The following is a 19819-nucleotide window of genomic DNA, read 5'->3' as shown; positions in this document are numbered from 1 at the left end:
GTCCATATTTGACCCAAATTTGGGTTGAAACAACCCAGCATTTTTTGAGTGTATTTTCTATTTATCTGCTGATTAATTATTTTATTTTGGTTTTTTTGCATTCTCCTCTGCAATGTATTTCAATTCTGCAGAACTGCCTAAGTCCCGCCCCTCCGCTTCCAGCTCATGAGACCAAAAATATGAATGGTAGCCCATGGCAAGAGACAACTTATCTTTTTATTCCGTCTGAACTGTGCCCTCAATTACATATATGATGTTTTTCAATTTAAAAGATAATTCTGAAAGTCAAAAATGTCGCAGTTTGTCATAAAACAGAAGAGTAACATTTAGTTTTATGTGAAAATCGCTCTATGAACTACATCTCCCGGGAAGTGAGATCCGCTGCTCGTGTGTGTGCAGTCTGGTACAAAACACTCAGGTATGACGGTTTAAGGTTACGATCATAACGTAAGACTATTGAAACAATGACAGACAATAGCCTCAGTAAAGTTAGCTTCATTCATTGAGAGAAAATGTGCGCCTTTGGGGTTTGTAGTCTTTGTACGTATTTCCACGTCTTATATCTCAACGGTTTTACATCAAACTGCGACTTTCTTTACTTTAAAATTTATCTTTTAAATTGAAAAACATCATATGTGTAATTCAGGGCACAGTTCAAAAGAGATCAAAATATTTGTTGTCTCTCGCCATTGACTACCATTCAATATTTTTCCAAAATAAGGTCGACCGGAAGGGGAGGGACTTAGGCTCTCTCTCTTATGATTAATAAGTCTATCTGGGGGGTGGGGATGCATATTTTATTGTAACGTTGTCACAATTATGTTCTGTATATTCTGCACCTGTTCTCGTTGGTCCCTGATCAGTTTACCTCATTTCCTCCTGTGTATACTTTTGTTCAGTCCCTTTTCGGCTCTTGTTAATGTGGTTGTGTATGTCCTGCCTGTACTCATCAAGTAAAGTTTGTGTTTAACCCGGATCTTCGTCTTCTGCCTTCAACAACCACCGCTATTTTGTATCATTTTTATATTGAACAATTATTCAATAAAAAGCAATTGTTCACAAAACAATAATAAAATACTAAAGCATAAAGTCTTTAATGTAGAAAACAAACGTTATAGTTTGTGAATACACAATCTATTTCCTCAGTTATATAACAACACAAATAGAAAATAAATACACATCTATTTTGTTTCACACAAAGCAACAATGATTTTGCAAGGAATTCAAGAAAATCAAAGGTAAACATGTCACAGTTATATTACATAAGTCTAGTTCACAATGCCAGGGTTAATGTACTGATCCAAAAAAAAAAAAATCTATTGCAAGTTTATTTTTGGCAATGTGAATAGACTTTTACTGCATTCACATTTTGAAAAACTGAACTGTGTAGATTCATCTTGGACAATGCTGTTCCACTCAGTCACTCTGTGTAGAAAAAAAAAAGTGTTGTGATGACCTCAAAACTGAAATGAAATGATTAAAGACTGTGTAACCATTTGATACAGTTTCTGGCACTTACGAGATCATCCAGATCATCCATGGCAGGTGGCTCTCCTTTGTTCTTCATGTCATTAAGCATCTGCATTACAGAAGAGTCATTGCATTTCAAATGTAGGAATATATTATGATCTCAACACACTACAACATCGTGACAATATGTGAAATGATAACAGCTTCATCTAGAATGATAGTTGCATTACCCAGATTACAGTAAGAGACTTACATCTACATATTGCTCATATTCTGCCATGCCATCTTCTTCCTCGTTTTCCCAGTCCCTCCAGTTATCAAAGTCTACTAACAGCCATGCTGGCTGAAAGAGCGACGGAAGAAAACTCAGAGGAATGCAATAGATAGATGGATTAAAATACAGAACGACAGACTGACGGATAGTTAGATAGACAGACAGACAGACAGACAGACAGAAATACAGAGATAGACAGACAGACAGAGATAGATAAATAGACAGATAGACAGGCAGACAGAGATACATATAGACAGACAGACAGAACAAGAGATAGATAGATAGATAGATAGATAGATAGATAGATAGATAGATAGATAGATAGATAGATAGATAGATAGATAGATAGATAGATAGATAGATAGATAGATAGATAGATAGACAGATGAATGGATAGACAGAATGACAGACTAGATAGATAGATAGATAGATAGATAGATAGATAGATAGATAGATAGATAGATAGACAGACAGAATGACAGACTATATAGATAGATAGATAGATAGATAGATAGATAGATAGATAGATAGATAGATAGATAGATAGATAGATAGATAGATAGATAGATAGATAGATAGATAGATAGATAGATAGATAGATAGATAGATAGATAGATAGAACGACAGACAGAACGACAGACATAAATGAATAGATAGATAGACAGATGAATAGACAGACAGACAGACAGAGATCGATAGATAGACAGAACGACAGACAGAATCACAGACTATAGATAGATAGATAGATAGATAGATAGATAGATAGATAGATAGACATAGATGAATAGATAGACATAGATGAGTAGACAGACAGACAGACAGAGATCAATAGACAGAACGACAGACAGAATCACAGACTAGATAGATAGATAGACAGACAGACAGACACACAGACAGAGATCGATAGACAGAACGACAGACAGAATGACAGACTAGATAGATAGATACCTTTGCTAGATCTTTCTGGAGTCGAGGCCATGCCACATTTTCCTTTCTTTTCCTTATTAATATATGAATTGTCCGGTCAAAGACCTTCTCCTGTGAATCCTAAAAAGGGCATCATCCACAAAGTGGTTTGGGAAAGCCACAGAATGGTTGTAATGGATGAAATTTCATTTACACATTCATTATATCACAGAAAAGGATGGTAAACTACTTACAGCTTTTAATACGCGTTCATAAAATTCAATCTCATTGTAGATATCATTGTCATCCACATCTTTACATCTGAAAAACAAGTGAAATATTATTATTATTATTTATACATTTTCTTACTTTTAAATAGTGAAATACATTATGTGCCAGGAAGTTTTTTAAATGAGAATCATTTCAGTCCGAATTTCCTATGGGATATTACTGAGAAAAAACTGAGAAACTCAAAAACAACCATAAATATTTGATATATAATAGATATTATAAATAAGATCATTCTCTTACCTCATAGTAATTTTTGTGTCCTGAATATCTACCTGAACATCTTTTGGGTTTTGAACCGAAAAGTTGATAGTGATGTACTTTTTCCGGTCATACCACAGTGTTCTGGCTGGTTGACTAAAGAAATGAAAAGAACCAATTTAAGCAAAGTATTTCTCATTTGGTTACTCTTTAAAATCAGAACTTTCTGATCTAACATGATGAAGCCATTTTAAGTCTAAGTTCAGACTTCATTGTGAAAATCACATGTACCCTTCATACTGTTGAAGACATGAGCATGCGGCTTCTACCATTTCAAATAAACATCCATGTTCACACCTACCAGTTCTCTGGTCTCACAATCTTTGGCATCTCGTAGATTTGACGTAGTTTGTGTAAATGTTTTGACTGATTTTCCTTATATGTGTAGAAAAGACTTGACTAGAGAGAGAGTTCTGTCTGTGGCTCGCTGGCTGAGTGATTGACTCTATTTTTAGGATGGATGGTCTCAGCTGCTGGGAGAGGAACATACCACTTCATCCCAACCCCCCGTTGCTCATCCCATTTAAAGGAGGTGGTGGAACACTCGAGAAAATCACTGACGCTTCTACCCTCACCCAGACATTAATACTCCCTTCACACTAACCCTTCCCCGGGTGAGAATCTGCCAGAGCAACATGCAAACCTAAACCGCTGTTTATTTGAGTCTGATTAACATCACAGTAGCTTAAGAGCTGTTTTCAACTAAAAAAAAAAAAAAAAAAAAATTGTTGTTGTTCATTTACATTAACAATAGCCTTTTCGGGGACCCAAAAACACAAACTTTTGAAAACAGGTTTCAAAGTGCTAGTTTTTGAAAACAATACTGTTATCGTCTCTATGTAAACTACTCGCATGTCCCCACTCTCTATCTCTGAACTTTACCATAAATCTAATGATTAAAATCCTTCAGAAATCTGATTTTTTTTTTTTTTTTGCATTGTTATGTGACTTTATATCCAATCTGCTTTAAACTGGAAAAAAAGATCTAATATTTTAGATAAAATACACATTTTTGTCATATCCCCATATTTTCATTCAGTCCTGTTATACCCTTACATCCCCACTCTGAAAAACATGGAATATTCCACAAGACATATTTTTAACAGTAAATTGCATCATCTGAATCTTGAAGGCAATGGGGTGACAAAAAGTAAGTCATTTTAATTGATGTATATTTGATGAAATTGTATGACTGAAGGTCAATCTCAACACATGGTCCTGTTTCCTAAACTTTTTCTTTGATTATTATTTTTTTTTATTTAAAATTTTTTGGTAAGGCACTAGAAATGGCTCAGTGTCCTCATGCTATCAGCATCTATAATATGTGGCCATATGCCATGTATCTAAACTTTTTGCTTAAAAACTCAATCCTGTTACTTTCAGTCCTGTTACTATTTTTTTTTTCTTCTAATTTTCTATTATTGTTCTAATCAGGCTACTTGTCCGGTTGGGCAAGTAAAATGATCTTTTCCTTGTCCCTTCGAGCCCTGATATATATATATATATATATATATATATATATATATATATATATATATATATATATATATATATCAGCAGCATGTTAATCATTTATTATTTATTAAATAAAATATATTGACTACTAGGCTACTACTCTAACTATACATTCAATTAGTGAGTCAGAGAAGCTGCTCTTTTCAAAACAGTGTTCCTGTACTTTTTCCACAGAGCTATTGATTAATTTAAGAATGTTATTTTGACATTATTCCTAAATGTAGATAAAGAGGGATTAAATTTTCATAGAAGTCAACGCTATAATAAAATACAATCAAAATGAACATAATTAGAATTATTATATAAAAGAAAAACATATCGTAGCTTTTGTTATCTGCGCCAATTTGTTAAAAAATAAAAAATATATTTGACATTCCTCTCACTGGTCGGCGGTTCTTTTCTTTTTTCTTTTTTTTATGTAATTGGTCGGCGCTTCAGCGTCGCCATGTTGATCTTTTTCGTTTTACGTCACTTCCGCCATGATCCTGTGTGGCGCGAGTCGCGAGAGGCTGAACAATTGGCGAGAACAGAAACACACGAACTTATGAACACATTGCTGTTGTATTATATCAGATAGCACAGAGTAAATATACCCGTTTAACAACCCTGTAAAAAGTACAGCGTTTGGATTTATTAGACGCAACATGCCGCGGAGAAAGGTGAGAGAAAATTCGAGAATTGCCCATTCGCCTCAGCGCGGGCTAAATGCTAGCTCAATGTTTATTTACATTCTCGGACAAAATTAGTGTGTTTTCAAGTACTTTATTTAATTTTTTTGGCAACGCTATTATTAGCAGCTAACATTTTATCTTAAGTGCCGCCGAAATGGTGTGTTTTGAACTGTTAATGAAGCTAGTTAGCAATTTGGCTTTAAACACAATCCTGACTCAATAGCTTATAGTAAAATGTTTCCGTTTGACTTTAGTGCTATATCTATATGTGTGAGTGTGTTGTTGGTATCTATAATTATTATTTTTATTCTGACCTGTTTACACGTGCATATCGATTCAACTGTGTTGACACCATGTTTGCAGAGAACAGCAGGCAGTAGTTCAGACGGGACTGCAGATTCTGATGACTCCGGAGATCATGAGAAGACCGACAGCTCTCATAGTGAAGCCAATCAGCGCAATAACACCCGTCTGACCCGAGCATCACTGCGCCTGAGCCAGAGCTCTCAAGGTATACACACACAGCTGATAATACATTGGTGCCTCATACAGTATGACCCAGTTTATGGGCTGTCAAACTTAAGTGCGAACATGGTGCGCATCCAACAAATGGATTCTGGTGTGGTTGGGCTGAAATAAAAAAGCACCATGGACCAAACAAACCAAAAATAGGATGTGATGTCTCAAGATGCAACCCTAAAAAATAAAGTACTCAAAGATACCTGTTTTTTTCCTCATCATCATAGCAGAGTTGCTCATTACAGTTTGAAATAGGTGTTGGAACTGCGTCATCTTGTTGCAGATCTTCATTTGTGTGTGACAGCAATTCCTGATACTGTTTTGACTCTTTTACACATTTTCTAAGCTTGTTGTGAGTTCTCAGTTGGTAAAAATACCACCATATGTACGCGCATACAACGGGTGCATTTAGCACACAGTGTCATTGCGTTCCTTTATGTTCTGTATGTTTCGTGCCATAAAAGCAGTTTCTTTGTTTTGTATCTTTTGGTTCGGTATCAAATATTACAGTGTGAATGGTAAGCAAACCCTGGACTAAATGCATCCTTTTCTTTTTTGGTCCGGATCAAAAGAACCAAGATAACCAAACTACGTGTGTAACTACGTACTAAGTGTGAACACAGTTTGAGTTACTTAGGATATACGTACTGTATGTGTTTAATTAATAGATGTAATTACAAATGGATTGTTAGTGTCTTTAAAAAGTACTAGTGTTGTTCAGGCATTTCACTTGGACATTTTTCTTCTAAATATATTTTATTATAATTATTAAAAGTTACTGTTTTTGTTATTCCCTGCTGCAAATCTTTATGTATTATATGTATTACCTATACATATTTTTGTAAGGAGTTAATTCTGTTCCTGATCTAGATGTTCCTCCGGATGTGAAGCAAGCAGCAGAGAGAGACGAGTCTCCCCCCAGGACGCCCACAGGAAATGCACCCTCATCCGAATCAGACATCGACATATCCAGCCCCAATGCATCCCATGATGAGAGCGTGACTAAAGACCAGAAAGACTCTGGCAGCGATCCCTCTCATCGTCCAAAACGCCGCCGCTTTCATGAGAGCTACAACTTTAATATGAAGTGCCCCACACCTGGGTGCAATTCTCTGGGTAATTGCTCTTCAAATTAATTTCCTTTTGCATTTGTTTAATAATCAAATTCAGAGCTAATGGTTTACAAGGGCTTACTTGCAAAAAAATAAATAACAATGTTTCCAGTGTTTTAAAACATTTACATTTCACTGGATTGTTTATAGTCAAATTATAAAAAAATTTATCTGTACATTTTTTTTTATTTTTTTATTTCTTTTATACAGGACATTTAACAGGGAAACATGAGCGACATTTCTCCATATCAGGCTGCCCTCTCTACCATAACTTGTCAGCAGATGAGTGCAAGGTGTGTTTAGTCCAAAATATACTTTGTTATTTGCTATTATTAAATTGTATCTTTTGGTCACTTTCTTGGATAGAATGAGGTATGATCTTCAGGGGAAAAATAGTTTTGGTTGACTGCTAAATTGCAATGATAATTTATTGTAAGCGTGTGTGCTTTATCCTTTTTCTAAATTGTTTAACACTTTTTCTGTTGTTTATCTTTGTGTGCTTTTCATTTCGATCAGGTGAAAGCCATTGAACGTGAGAAACAAGAGGAAGAGCGCAGTCAGGGGCAGAACGAGGAGAACAGACACGCTACTCGACATCAGGTTCTCAGCAAACAGATGTTCACTCAACACTAAACAAACATCACACCAGCGTGTTAATGCCTCTTAAGTGCATGCATGCTTTTGTACAAAAAAGAGACACTTGCGTGAAGTCCTAACGTCAGCAGCATGTTGCCTTCCATTTTTAAGATGAGATGTGATTGTTTGCAAGCCATAAATTCTGTGGTAACCACAGTGAAGTTATGACTGATGAGCTATGCATGAAGAGCTTTATGTGGATGAGACACAAAGTACCTTTTAGTAAAAGTGTGATGTAATTAATTTGCATTGCTCTTCTACAGGCTCCAACTCCAAGACAGGTTCGATATAAAGAGAAGGTCATGGAGATTAGGAAGAGGAGGGATTCTGGCCTGACCAAAGACCAAAAAGAAAAGTACATGGTAATAGTGTTCTTTCAGCGATTTTCTAAAATATCTGTGTATTAATGTGTGTGTGTGTGTGTGGTCCTATAAGCTAAAAAGCGCTCCAGTGATGACGTATTTTTATAGGCCTGCCCGGAAGTTACAATCAACCTGGTTCCCTTGGCAAAAAACTAATATGATTTTTCCATTGGCTTTTAGATAATTACAGAAAATGAGCTCTGGGACCAACAAGAGTTTGATTTACCCATTTTGTTTTTCATGATCATTTTCAGAAATTAATACAACTTTTTTAGTTATTTTTTTTTAGAATTTATATTGTATATAATTTTCAGTCATCAGGGAGGCGCTATCGATATGCGGTGTATTGATATCACCTTTGAATGCGTACTCGCTTTTAACTTTCAATTTCATGATCACAAGTAATTGTAAAGAGAGTGGCAGTACTGACCACACATTTTACAAGATTTTACATGTTTTGTTTTTCAATGATGTTAAAGGGTTAGTTCACCCAAAAATGAAAATTCTGTCAGTATTTACTCACCCTCATGTTGTTCCAACCCCGTAAGACCTTCGTTCATCTTCGGAACACAAATTAAGATATTTAAGATATTAAGATCGCTCCTGCATAAAGTCCATAGGCTTCTTGAGGGACTGGCTCTTGCTGTCCTCGAAAAGTCATTAAAGACATCGTTAAAATAGTCCAAGTGACTACAGGGGCTCAATCTTAAGTTTATCAAACGACGAGAACACTTTTGTGCGCAAAAAAACAACAAAAATAACGACTTTATTTCAACTATTCGTTTATTTCTCCCTCTGCGCGAGTCAGGTTACTAGTTTAATAGCGTAAGTTTCTGTTATTGTACGTCACACGCATCACACACACATGACCAGCGTCGGTCAATAGTGAGCCTACGTGTGACGTAGCTCTACGCAATCACACTACGTTAACTGACTTACAGGCTCATGGAGAAGGAAGTGAATAGTTGAAATAAAGTCGTTATTTTTGTTGTTTTTTTGCGCACAAAAGTGTTCTCGTCGTTTGATAAACTTAAGATTGAGCCACTGTAGTCACTTGGACTATTTTAACGATGTCTTTAATGACTTTTCGGGGACAGAAACAAATCATTTACCATTTACAGCAAGAGCCAGTCCCTCAAGAAGCCTATGGACTTTATGCAGGAGCGATCTTAATATCTTAAATATCTTAATTTGTGTTCCGAAGATGAACGAAGGTCTTACGGGGTTGGAACAACATGAGGGTGAGTAAATACTGACAGAATTTTCATTTTTGGGTGAACTAACCCTTTAAGGATCCATCTGTTGCTCACCAAATCTGTGCTATCGTCCTGTCAGTCACCTGTCCTTACTCTGGTCATTGAGCAGAGCAGACGCTTTGTTTATAATTCTGTTGTCCAATTGAACTAAATAACACACTGCCACAGCAAGCCTATGGGGTATAATTGTTTATGTATGTGATTTAACTATATCTGTTCATATTTGATGTTTCAGGAGCACAGACAGATACATGGCACCACTCGAGAACCTCTGCTGGAGAACATCACTAGTGATTATGATCTGGAGCTCTTCAGAAAAGCTCAGGCTCGCGCATCAGAGGATCTGGTAAGATTACACATTCCTTGCACGTCACACTTGACATTGCAAACTCAACTGACAATGGGAACACACTTTACCCTTTGGCTTGCATCCCATCAAATAGTAAATAAATTAAGACAATAATCAGTTAGTGTATATATATATATATATATATATATATATATATATATATATATATATATATATAATACATTTAAAACACTTTTTGTTGAATTTAGCAAAAATAATTATATGATGGTATACTGTGATATAAAATTACTCATACTGTGATTTACTGCTAAAGTTCTGTTACTTTAGCTGAATTGGCTGTATGTATAAATTCCAATGAATTTGTTTTTTGCAGGAGAAACTGCGTCTGCAGGGTCAGATCACAGAGGGCAGTAACATGATCAAGACCATTTTGTTTGGCCGTTATGAGCTAGACACTTGGTACCACTCTCCCTACCCCGAGGAGTACGCCCGTTTGGGGCGTCTGTACGTCTGTGAGTTCTGCCTTAAGTACATGAAGAGCCAGACCATCCTGCGCAGACATATGGTATGAAATCTACCTTCCTACCTGCTAAAAATATTTGAAAGGAAAGTTAAGTTTGACATTTTTATTCCTATGGGGTATATGCAGGCCAAATGTGTGTGGAAACACCCTCCTGGTGATGAAGTCTACAGAAAAGGTGCCATCTCTGTGTTTGAGGTTGATGGGAAAAAGAACAAGGTGAGGAATTGATGTTAAATGTACTCATTGTTCATTGTTGTATGTATGCAAAGGAGTTTTGGATGTGTTTGTAGCTTTGTGAAATAGACCATCACTATTTGCCCTCTTATGTGAAATTCTAGTCTATTGATGAGTGTTGTTTGCTACAAATGAAGCTAATATTTTCTATACCTGTCTTAACAGATCTATTGCCAGAACCTCTGTTTGCTGGCCAAGCTGTTCCTGGACCATAAAACACTGTACTATGATGTGGAGCCTTTCCTGTTTTATGTCATGACTGAAGCTGATAACACAGGCTGTCACCTCGTGGGATATTTCTCAAAGGTAATGTGGTGCTGGACTTGCATGATCTAAGATATACAATAGCATAATCGCTTAACACATTTGCATTTATGGCCACTGTCCCACTAGCCATTTTTTTTAACTGATTTTCAGTCATGAATCTCATTCACATAGGCTGAAGTCTTTGCTGAGGTAAAGGTCCACTCCTCTTAGAACATCAGAATAGCTTGAAATTAAAGTCAGTCGATGAGGTGTACTTATGTGGTGTTGGCCACGACCAGTTAATAACTGCCTCGCATTTAATAACTGACTAGTGAAGGGTTTAAAACCTCCAATCAGAGCTTCTCTGGCTTTTTCAGCTTTTAAAGTTTTACCAGATTTCATAATGTAAAGAGTCTGTAATGTCAAATCAGGTAACTGGTTGAGGTCAAAAACCCTGCATACGAGTTGACGTTCTCTTGCTTTGTGCTTATTGTGAATATCTCTTTATTCATCGGTTAGCCCCATCATTTATACACATAAATTAAAGCAGAGCCAAAAACAAGTTCATGAATGTCCTTTTTTCTCAATGAAACTTTCCACAACCATGAAGGGACAAACACACAGTCAGAACACGCATTCAAAAGTCTGTCATCCCTCTTCCATTCTTAAAGTGGTTAGTGGGATGCTGCTTTAAACTGGGGAAGGAACAATTGATTTAATTTCTCTGTTTTGATCTGTATGTTTTATATTCTTAATATGCGAGTAAGGATCAACTGGTTTAGAGTGCCAATCTACGGGGGTTAATTATTTGAAGTTTTATTTTTAAAGAAACAAAAATCTGAACCAGGCTAAAGTGTTTTGTGGGGATACTTACCTGAAGAGCACTTCACCCTAATTGTCTGCTGAAAGTCTCATAAATCAGCAGAACATGCTAATATAATGCTACGTTTATTTGCATGTTAATTTTGAAAAAATGTTTGCCTGTTATGTCTTTGAAGCCTTTTCCTGAATCATAACATTGTCTGGAGAGTTTTCATAATTGCTTCTTTTTATTTCCGTAGGAGAAGAACTCGTTCCTGAATTACAATGTGTCTTGCATCCTGACTATGCCACAGTACATGAGACAGGGCTATGGAAAGATGCTGATTGATTTTAGTGAGTACCTGTGATGCATCCCTGTCTGTTTATAGAGCTCGGTGAAATGTCCAAAGAACACTTTGCATTCATTTATTAATTTAAAATAAGAACACACAAAATACAAGCAGAGATGAATACTAAATTACAAAGTTGCAAAGTCTAACAGTAGTATTCAGGTACAGAAATGAATAATTTAGCCTACTTGTAAAATAACACTTTGTTATAGTTTAATGTTTGTTAAAGCTGTATGTTGTGGTTTTATTAGTGATAATGACCCAGACAACAGACATTAGCTGTGTGCTGTCACTTAAGATAGCCGAAAAAATGACAAACATTTGATTTCTTTCTCAACTGTTCACTTATGACAAAAACGAGAGAATACTTTCCGAGACGGGCATTTAGACGGGTACATAATTTTGTGTTTGTGTCCGTTCAAGGGCAAGGAAACGCGAAAGAGGAATCAATTTGGTGTTCGAGCACTGTCTGAAACGCGCATCTCTCTCTCCCGCGTTTAAAATTCTTTGAATGTGTAAATTGGCAAGACAAAACATGTCTAAATTATAAACACTAACTCTATGATGGTTAAATTTAGCATTTAATTCCATGAATCACATGCGTGCTAAACCGTACAGATCAACTGCGATACATTCCACCCCTATAACTGGTGAGACGAACACTCATTCAATTATCTGAGCTCAGTATTTATATTCGGCTACGTTTGGTTACCCCATTACAGTAGACATTTTACAGTTACTGCTATCATAAAAATACACTTGTAGGTTTAAAATTCACACATTTAATGTCCAACAACAAATGTTTTAGCAAAATTTATATTTTAGTTTAGTAAGAATTATTGCCCTCCTATTAAATTGCGCTCCATCTATTTGGCGTGCATGTGCACGGTGGCGCTCATGACGTCTCTGAAGTTTAGCAGAGACTTGCTTGCATAAGTCTCGCCCACTCTTGACTAGCAAAATTTAAATATTTGCAAGACTTTCTAACATTTACAGATGTAGAATATACCTGTGAAATTTAAGCAATGCACTGAGGAAAACGCAACTTATTAAACGGCGTAAATATCTGTCAGAGCAACTGACAGGGCAAGCCTGCTTTAAACTATGCGCGTTAACTACATCTGAGTTATTAAAGCCCTTAATGTAAAGCATATCATGTCTTTCCACACAGCAGCTCATTCTATGTCCTCCACTATTTTTCAGATGCGCTTGTAATTTGGTGTTTTAGTTTTTAAGATAGATATTTATATCGTACAAACTAGGGCTGAACGATTTTGGAAAATAATCTAATTGCGATTTTTTTTTTTTTTAGCCAATATTGCGATTGCGATTTAATATGCGATTTAAAAAAAAAGTTATTTACCTTCTGTATTAGTCGACAAAGACAAGCAATAAATAATTGTATAGTATGGATGGGAATCTTTAGATAGCTCATGATTCGATCTACTTTTTTTCTTATTAATTAATCTTAATAACTCTTAAAATATGAATTTAATTACATGTGTAAAAACACATACTTTAAAAAATAAATATATAAAAAAAACATTTAATTAAAGCAATTACATGTTAAGAATTTTAAATAGGCTATATAAAATAATATAGCTTCAAAATATAAAAGCTAGTAAATAAAGAGAAACAAAAAAAAAAAAAACATTACAAGCAATAAAGAAAGAGTGGTCTCAGTATTTAAAAGTAGGCTGTCTGAATGTTTTTCATTTAAGAGCTGGAGTGATTTCCCCTCAGTTTAAATACGATAAGCTGCATTCACACTAATGCATATATCTCTTTTCAAATTGTAAATGTGGTTTGTCCTGTTGGTTTAAGATATAACTGACCGTGTTTACATTAATTTCGCGTCATAAAAGCATTTTGACATGCAAGTACATTTACCAATGAGTCGCTCACGGCCGCGTGCACGAGCGCTCTTCACAAAGCATGCGTTAGTATTTTAAAATGAAAGCAGCCTTCTCAGTGATTTTCATAGTTTTAATATATAAGCCAACTGCATTCCAAAAGACATAAATAATGCCTCTGTGAAGCATTTGTAAAGAAAATTCCCGCGGGAGAGAACGCGCACTGCAAGTGTAACGTTATAACATCAAGCAAAGCGGCAAAACCTGTTCAATGAAGCCCGCGAATGTCCTTGTAATTCGGTTCAGTCCCGAACTTTATGAAATAACGTTACTATGTTTTGGAAGGTGTCATGTGTGTGTGTGTGAGTGAGGAAGAGAGAGAGCGAGAAAATAGAAGCAAGCAGATTCAGAACGCGGTTCGTTTCTAAAGCACGCGCAGCGTCATCACGCATCTGTGTTTAAAAACTAAGCTCATACTCGATTCTGAAATTCTCTGAATCGATCCAGGATTGTTGAGGAGAGGAGAGAATAAATAACACAATAAACTTTTCTTTTCTGAACGCCAGACCGCGTAGCGTGGCAAGTTGATGCTTTATCTTGCAGACTGCTTTTCTCTCGCGTGTCACGTGACCAGTATAATCGCAGCTCTGGCGATTACAAAATCGCGTTTCATCATATCGCGATTTTATCGCAAATGCAATTAATCGTTCAGCCCTAGTACAAACTCGATATACCGCCCCAGCCCTATCTGTTAGGTTTGTACCAGATTAAGCGCGACGAAGACCTTTATGGATTGAGTGCTGGACATAAAAACTATTTACATTTGTAGACTTTTATCATCATCATATTTTCATACAGAGTTCTCGTGCATCACATTGTTTGTTTGTCGTGGTTCTAGGTTACCTGCTGTCGAAGGTTGAAGAGAAGGTCGGTTCACCGGAGCGCCCTCTCTCGGATTTGGGCCTCATCAGTTATCGCAGCTATTGGAAAGAAGTTCTGCTGCGGTACATGTGCAACTTCAAGGGCAAAGAGATCTCCATTAAGGGTAAGAACAGTTTGTAGGCACGTTCACTATGACATCCCTGTAAAATCCATGCAGGTTTAGCATTGTTTCTTTTTTTTCCTCCTGTTCAGAGATCAGTCAAGAGACCGCAGTGAACCCTGTGGACATTGTCAGTACGCTGCAGTCACTTCAGATGCTCAAGTACTGGAAGGGGAAGCATCTGGTCTTGAAGCGACAGGTATCAGGACACTTTTCTTTTCTTTTCTTTTCCTTTTTTTTTTTTTTTTTTTAAAGCACACATTTACTACCTACATGCTTTTATAAGTTTGCTTATGATAGGGCTGCTTTTTCATAGAAGGTTGATGATGATTATTCTTTCACTTATTTCTATTCAATTTAAAAATTAAGCGATTTTATATATATATATATATATATATATATATATAAAAAAAATCTTTTTAATAGCAATTACACTATGGATTCTGTTCTTGAAGAATATATCATTCCATTAAAATACATTTCAATTACTTTTTTTTTTTTTTCAAATAATTTTTCAAGAGGAATATTTTAGACTAAATTGTCCATAAATATGCATGCAAGTACAGATGAAACGCAATGAAAAATTTCGTATCACTATTATAGTGATTTGAAACGATCATGGTTATTAGCCTGGTTAAAACCAGACCATTCTCAGTTGTAACTGAGTTATGGTCTGGCAAAGCATCATAGACAAATCATTTCCAGAGGGGCGTCACCAACGGACGTCGCGGATAGACCTAAAACCAATCAGTGCGATGAATGAGATGACATATGAGCGGCGGAGAAACATCTCAAGAGTGTTGTTCTTTGCTTTGTTTTTAACAAGAAGGAAACAAAACAGCTCAACCACTTTATAGCCCATAACCCTGTAATTGTGGACAAATGTGGGCACTCATGTGTGATCCTAATTTTATTTATTATAAATGTTATATCACTGTCTACGACAAGGTTTTGTCTATCCATTTATGGAATTTTTTTTTTTTGGGGGGGGGGGGGGGTATTTTTGAATTTATTTACTTCAAAAAGTACCATATTTTCTATGTAAATTATGCTTATTTTTATGTTTCATTTTTTTTTACTTTTTTTTAACTACATTAAAATATCATTCCAATAAGTTCTTAGAGCTAAAACCTAAAGATGAAGTGACTTTGCTGTCACCTGGTGTCTTATTTTGGCTTATTTTAGAATGCTCTAAATTACAGTTTTCCCCGTTAATTTCTATGGGTTCCCATTTTTGACCCTAATACAAGATTAAGGAGGTTTTTTTTTTTTTACCCACTTAAAGGGTTAGTTCACCCAAAAATGAAAATTAAGTCATTAATTACTCACCCCCATGCTGTACCAACCCCGTAAGACCTTCGTTCGTCTTCGGAACACAAATGAAGATATTTTTGATTAAATTTGAGAGCTGTATAACTACCACATCTTCATTTGTGTTCCGAAGACGAACGAAGGTCTTACGGGGTTGGTACAGCATGGGGGTGAGTAATTAATGACTTAATTTTCATTTTTGGGTGAACTAACCCTTTAACATTGTAGAATTGAGTCAAAAAAATTGTGTTTGTTCAGGAGGCAAACTTAGGAAAAGTAGCCAAGTCTTGTACCGCTCAGATCAAGGGAAGTATTTTTTAAAAATAAATCAAAACTATTTTGCCCACATTTGTCCAGAATACGGTTTTAGGGTTAAAACAGACGCGGTAGCTGATTGGAACAAGTGATGTTCGACGGCAGACTAACTTTGAGAGCAAATCTAAATTTGCCGGAAGTTGTCTGGGTTTTTCCAGGCTACATGGTTATCAATATTATCACAGTATTGTTCAAATGTGCTGGAAAAGTTGTTGAAAACCAACAAAAAAAAAACACTTTTTTATTGCATTAACATTAAATTAATAACTAAGAACGATGGACAGATATTTAATCTACCAAAAATGTTAGTTCGGTGACTTACAATATAACATGTTATCTACTAATTTAACACATACAAAATGTTCAAATAGTTTTTTTTTTTTTTTTGTAAATGATAAACCTCACATTTCAGCCTATTCCATCAGGCATTACACAGAATGTAGGATAATACATTATAACCTTTCCTACATTCATTCATATGCTCTTTCATATAATTGCCATGCCTTTCGTCATGTTTTCACACAAAGGGAAACCTATTCAGCATGAGACGGTTGCTCTACTTTGCTTAATGATGAATCGTATTTACTCAGTTTTTCAAATGGCCATAATAAATGCCGTTTTAATGACAATTAAAGTATGAAATAGTGTTACTAACCGTTTTTAATGACAATTAAAGTATGAAATAGTGTTACTAACCGTCTGGAATTTTTATCATGGTTTATCATTTAATCGGTAACTCTTTCATCCCTAATTGGAATTCAATGGCATTTATCTTGCTTTTAGGACAAGCTTTTTTTCCTAAATGGAAATACTTGAGTGATTTTGAAAGGGTACTTTTACAGGAAGATTACATACTGTATGTGCTGAGGGAAAACACCTCAAGCTCACAAAACCACACAATCTGTCAAAATACCTGGCAACACAAGTTACCCGGTTAAAATCTGTACGTTTTAAGGTACAATGTAGATGTATATTAACATTTTATAACAATGAAATATATGGTTATGAGTCTTTTTCTGTGACAAACTGATTCTTTTTTTGTTTGGTTTCCATGAATGGCACAGGACCTGATTGACGAGTGGAAGGCCAAAGAGACCAAAAGGGGCAACAACAACAAGACCATTGATCCCAGCTCTCTAAAATGGACCCCTCCCAAAGGAACCTAATGGACTTACATGTTGCATTTCATACTCGACTGCCGTTAAATATTTTTATGACTCCTTTTGCAATGGCTTCAGCTGTTGCATATACCGTACTGTCATTTTTGTCTCTTTTTATGTGCTCTTTGTAACTCTGGAATCTCTCTCACTTTTGTTTTATACAGTGCTATTTATTTTTTGATGTCTCTGGCCAAAGTATTTTCTTTGCCCCAACATATATTTTAAAATTAGAAGTATTTTGAGTTTTTAATAGCAAAAAAAATAGTTTTTCATCAATAGAATGTAAGAAAATGGGGCCTTAACAAAACAAAACAAACAAACAAACAAACAAAAAACCTTTAGATTTACATTGATTACATTCTTAATTTTCTTCAAACATTGTCTCTTGGTTTATTTGGGAAAATGTTATCATGTAAATCTGAACCGGGGAAAAAAAGAACTGTCATTTTTGATAAATACTTTTATTATGTCACATTTGATATCTTAAGCAAGACATTTACTTGCTTAAAAATGCTCACGTATGATGTTCTCATTGAGTTTATTGTTGGTGCCAGTGAAGAGTCAAGAATAATTGTAACTGAGACACAGAGGCTTGTGAAGTTTGTAATACAGTGTTGGAAAATGTCAGTAGTACTGCAGTCTGTCCCATTCCTCTTGAAGATCTCCTGTGTGAAGAACATGATTTCAGATTTATAAACTGCTCGTTCATTTCATAATTTTTGCATAAATGCAGTTCTGAAAACAGTGTTGTACCTTTTTGTTTGTTCAAATCTGCAGATTTGTCCATTTCTGTACTGGTCTCTGGGATTGTTCTTGTGACGGCACCTACAGATTAATAGAATCACTTTTACGCCAAGTATAAACCTATGCAGCATAGAATCAACAGTACTAAATTAAACATTATATTGCTGGTATAAGCAGAGCTATATGTAAAGTCATACCTCCTAAATATCTCTTGCCCATGAGTCCCACAAACATGTCTCCCTTATGCCCTTTGAGGAAACAATGTGAGTTTCTTTAAACCAAGTTTAGACATTTAGACTATGGACAAAATTAATCTGTTGAGATATAAATATGCTATACTATTTAGCAGTTTTTAATTCAGAAATGTGCGTTTACTCACTTCTTCGTTCCACAGGTTGGAGAACTAGAACAAGTAAGGGATATACGATTATGAATATATAATGAGGTCAAAATGTTTGTTTGTTTTTTGTTTTTTACAAATTGTTGCCAGCATAATAACTTGGGTACAAAAATGTTATTTGACAAAACCTAAAATACTGAATTATAATGTTACATATTCAAAACCTAATTTAAAAATGCTACAACTCTTAAAAATAATTTTAAATTAGACTGTATTCTGTTGTAGCCTAATAATTACAATACAACACATTTCAAATTGTTAGTATATTCTGAGTAAAACATTTTAACCCCAGAGCCAACAAAAGCAAATCTGAAGTCTTACCGGAGCGTTTTCCCATTAACCCATAAAACGGATGAGATTTGGATCTCTTTAATAGACTGGCTAGTGTCTCCACTGCTTCATCCTGTGTTAACAACCAAACCATTTTGATATTGGATGTGAAAGGAACATTGCATATCCTTTTAGTTTTAGATGAAAAATAAAACATTATTCTTCATTCTTTTAGTACCAAACATTTGTAATGGAGAGAATACACACTCATTTATTTATCATAATTACTCAAATGAACAATCTGCTTTAAATATATGTATGCATAAATCCTTACTCACCTTCCAGTTATCTGAAATCCAGTGCTCTCTGTTTAGAGAGAAAGAAAATCCTTCAACACTGTAGGCAAGGACAAGTATGGTGAGCATTAATGCTGAGAGTTTACAAATCTCCATAAGGACCAAAAATGTGGAATTACAAATATTAAATATGTTTTTTTAAAAACAAAACTGACAATGAGCTTAAAAATACAAAACTTTCTCAAATAATAGATTTTTTTCCCCTGTCGCTATAGTCTGTCTGGCAGGAGGGTCTGCTGAAATCTGTTAGTGGTGGCTGCATTTATATCCATACGCCTGCCAACCCCCTCTCATTTCACGTCACCACCATCTCTCTGCCATAACCAATTCAATACCACCTTAAAAAAATATATAAAATAAATACCACTTGACTTAAGTGATAAGTGGCTCCATTTTTTGATCCAGGATTAATTGATGCATCACACGTCAATGAAAATGCAAAATAATTAATGAAATAATGTTTGATTTTTTAATGTTATTTTGTCCATTATTAGGCCCTTTTATGGGGGTATAGAATCATTGAAGATGTACAATATTGCATTACTCCCTTAAAAAATAATAATTGCAATAGATTTATGAAAAGTAATGAGTTGTATTATTTTTGCATTACTTTTTCTCACCTGTTTTAATAACA

The 19819-nt window shown here is 35.3% G+C and overlaps 3 protein-coding genes across 4 annotated transcripts; 1 reads left to right on the top strand and 2 right to left on the bottom strand.

Moving 5' to 3' along the window:
• Window positions 1-1070: 1070 nt before the first annotated feature.
• ptges3l (prostaglandin E synthase 3 like) lies at window positions 1071-3693 on the bottom strand. The gene is made up of 7 exons (XM_039664758.2): window positions 3501-3693; window positions 3182-3295; window positions 2905-2971; window positions 2693-2791; window positions 1724-1813; window positions 1520-1579; window positions 1071-1425 (listed from the first exon to the last, which is right to left on the bottom strand). The coding sequence occupies exons 1-7, from the start codon at window positions 3527-3529 to the stop codon at window positions 1417-1419; spliced, it is 468 nt and encodes a 155-aa protein (XP_039520692.1). The 5' UTR covers window positions 3530-3693; the 3' UTR covers window positions 1071-1416.
• A 1481-nt stretch (window positions 3694-5174) lies between these two features.
• Window positions 5175-18148, top strand: kat7b (K(lysine) acetyltransferase 7b). The gene is made up of 14 exons (XM_039664757.2): window positions 5175-5373; window positions 5749-5896; window positions 6775-7020; window positions 7227-7309; window positions 7533-7616; window positions 7916-8014; window positions 9506-9616; window positions 9954-10145; window positions 10230-10319; window positions 10503-10643; window positions 11645-11738; window positions 14486-14632; window positions 14722-14828; window positions 17320-18148. Exons 1-14 carry the CDS (start codon window positions 5359-5361, stop codon window positions 17419-17421), a joined length of 1659 nt encoding a protein of 552 aa, XP_039520691.1. The 5' UTR covers window positions 5175-5358; the 3' UTR covers window positions 17422-18148.
• On the bottom strand, window positions 17697-19435 carry LOC148971500 (uncharacterized). Of its 2 annotated transcripts, none has more exons than XM_089121975.1 (6): window positions 19168-19435; window positions 18881-18962; window positions 18539-18562; window positions 18357-18407; window positions 18169-18240; window positions 17697-18080 (listed from the first exon to the last, which is right to left on the bottom strand). In XM_089121975.1, the coding sequence occupies exons 1-6, from the start codon at window positions 19279-19281 to the stop codon at window positions 18040-18042; spliced, it is 384 nt and encodes a 127-aa protein (XP_088978101.1). In that variant the 5' UTR covers window positions 19282-19435; the 3' UTR covers window positions 17697-18039. The 2 variants fall into 2 exon arrangements, with proteins under 2 accessions (XP_088978101.1, XP_088978102.1); XM_089121976.1 differs by having other exon boundaries at window positions 18375-18407.
• Between the last annotated feature and the right edge of the window lie 384 nt (window positions 19436-19819).

Source organism: Pimephales promelas, chromosome 17, assembly GCF_988280905.1.
Source record: "Pimephales promelas chromosome 17, fPimPro1.hap1.1, whole genome shotgun sequence".
In the NCBI taxonomy this organism is placed as follows: domain Eukaryota; kingdom Metazoa; phylum Chordata; class Actinopteri; order Cypriniformes; family Leuciscidae; genus Pimephales; species Pimephales promelas.
Note: the sequence above shows the minus strand (reverse complement) of the source record. Positions and strands in the feature narration are given on the sequence as shown.

Coding starts and splice junctions, on each gene's coding strand:
- ptges3l (XM_039664758.2), bottom strand. CDS start 3,529: ATGCCAAAGATTGTGAGACCAGAGAACTG. Junction 3,296..3,500: donor ATTGTGAGACCAGAGAACTG/GTAGGTGTGAAC, acceptor TCATTTCTTTAG/TCAACCAGCCAGAACACTGT. Junction 2,972..3,181: donor GACACAAAAATTACTATGAG/GTAAGAGAATGA, acceptor CTTGTTTTTCAG/ATGTAAAGATGTGGATGACA.
- kat7b (XM_039664757.2), top strand. Junction 10,146..10,229: donor CCATCCTGCGCAGACATATG/GTATGAAATCTA, acceptor GGGTATATGCAG/GCCAAATGTGTGTGGAAACA. Junction 10,320..10,502: donor TTGATGGGAAAAAGAACAAG/GTGAGGAATTGA, acceptor CTGTCTTAACAG/ATCTATTGCCAGAACCTCTG.
- LOC148971500 (XM_089121975.1), bottom strand. CDS start 19,281: ATGGAGATTTGTAAACTCTCAGCATTAATGCTCACCATACTTGTCCTT. Junction 18,963..19,167: donor GGATTTCAGATAACTGGAAG/GTGAGTAAGGAT, acceptor TTGTTAACACAG/GATGAAGCAGTGGAGACACT. Junction 18,563..18,880: donor GTTAATGGGAAAACGCTCCG/GTAAGACTTCAG, acceptor TACTTGTTCTAG/TTCTCCAACCTGTGGAACGA.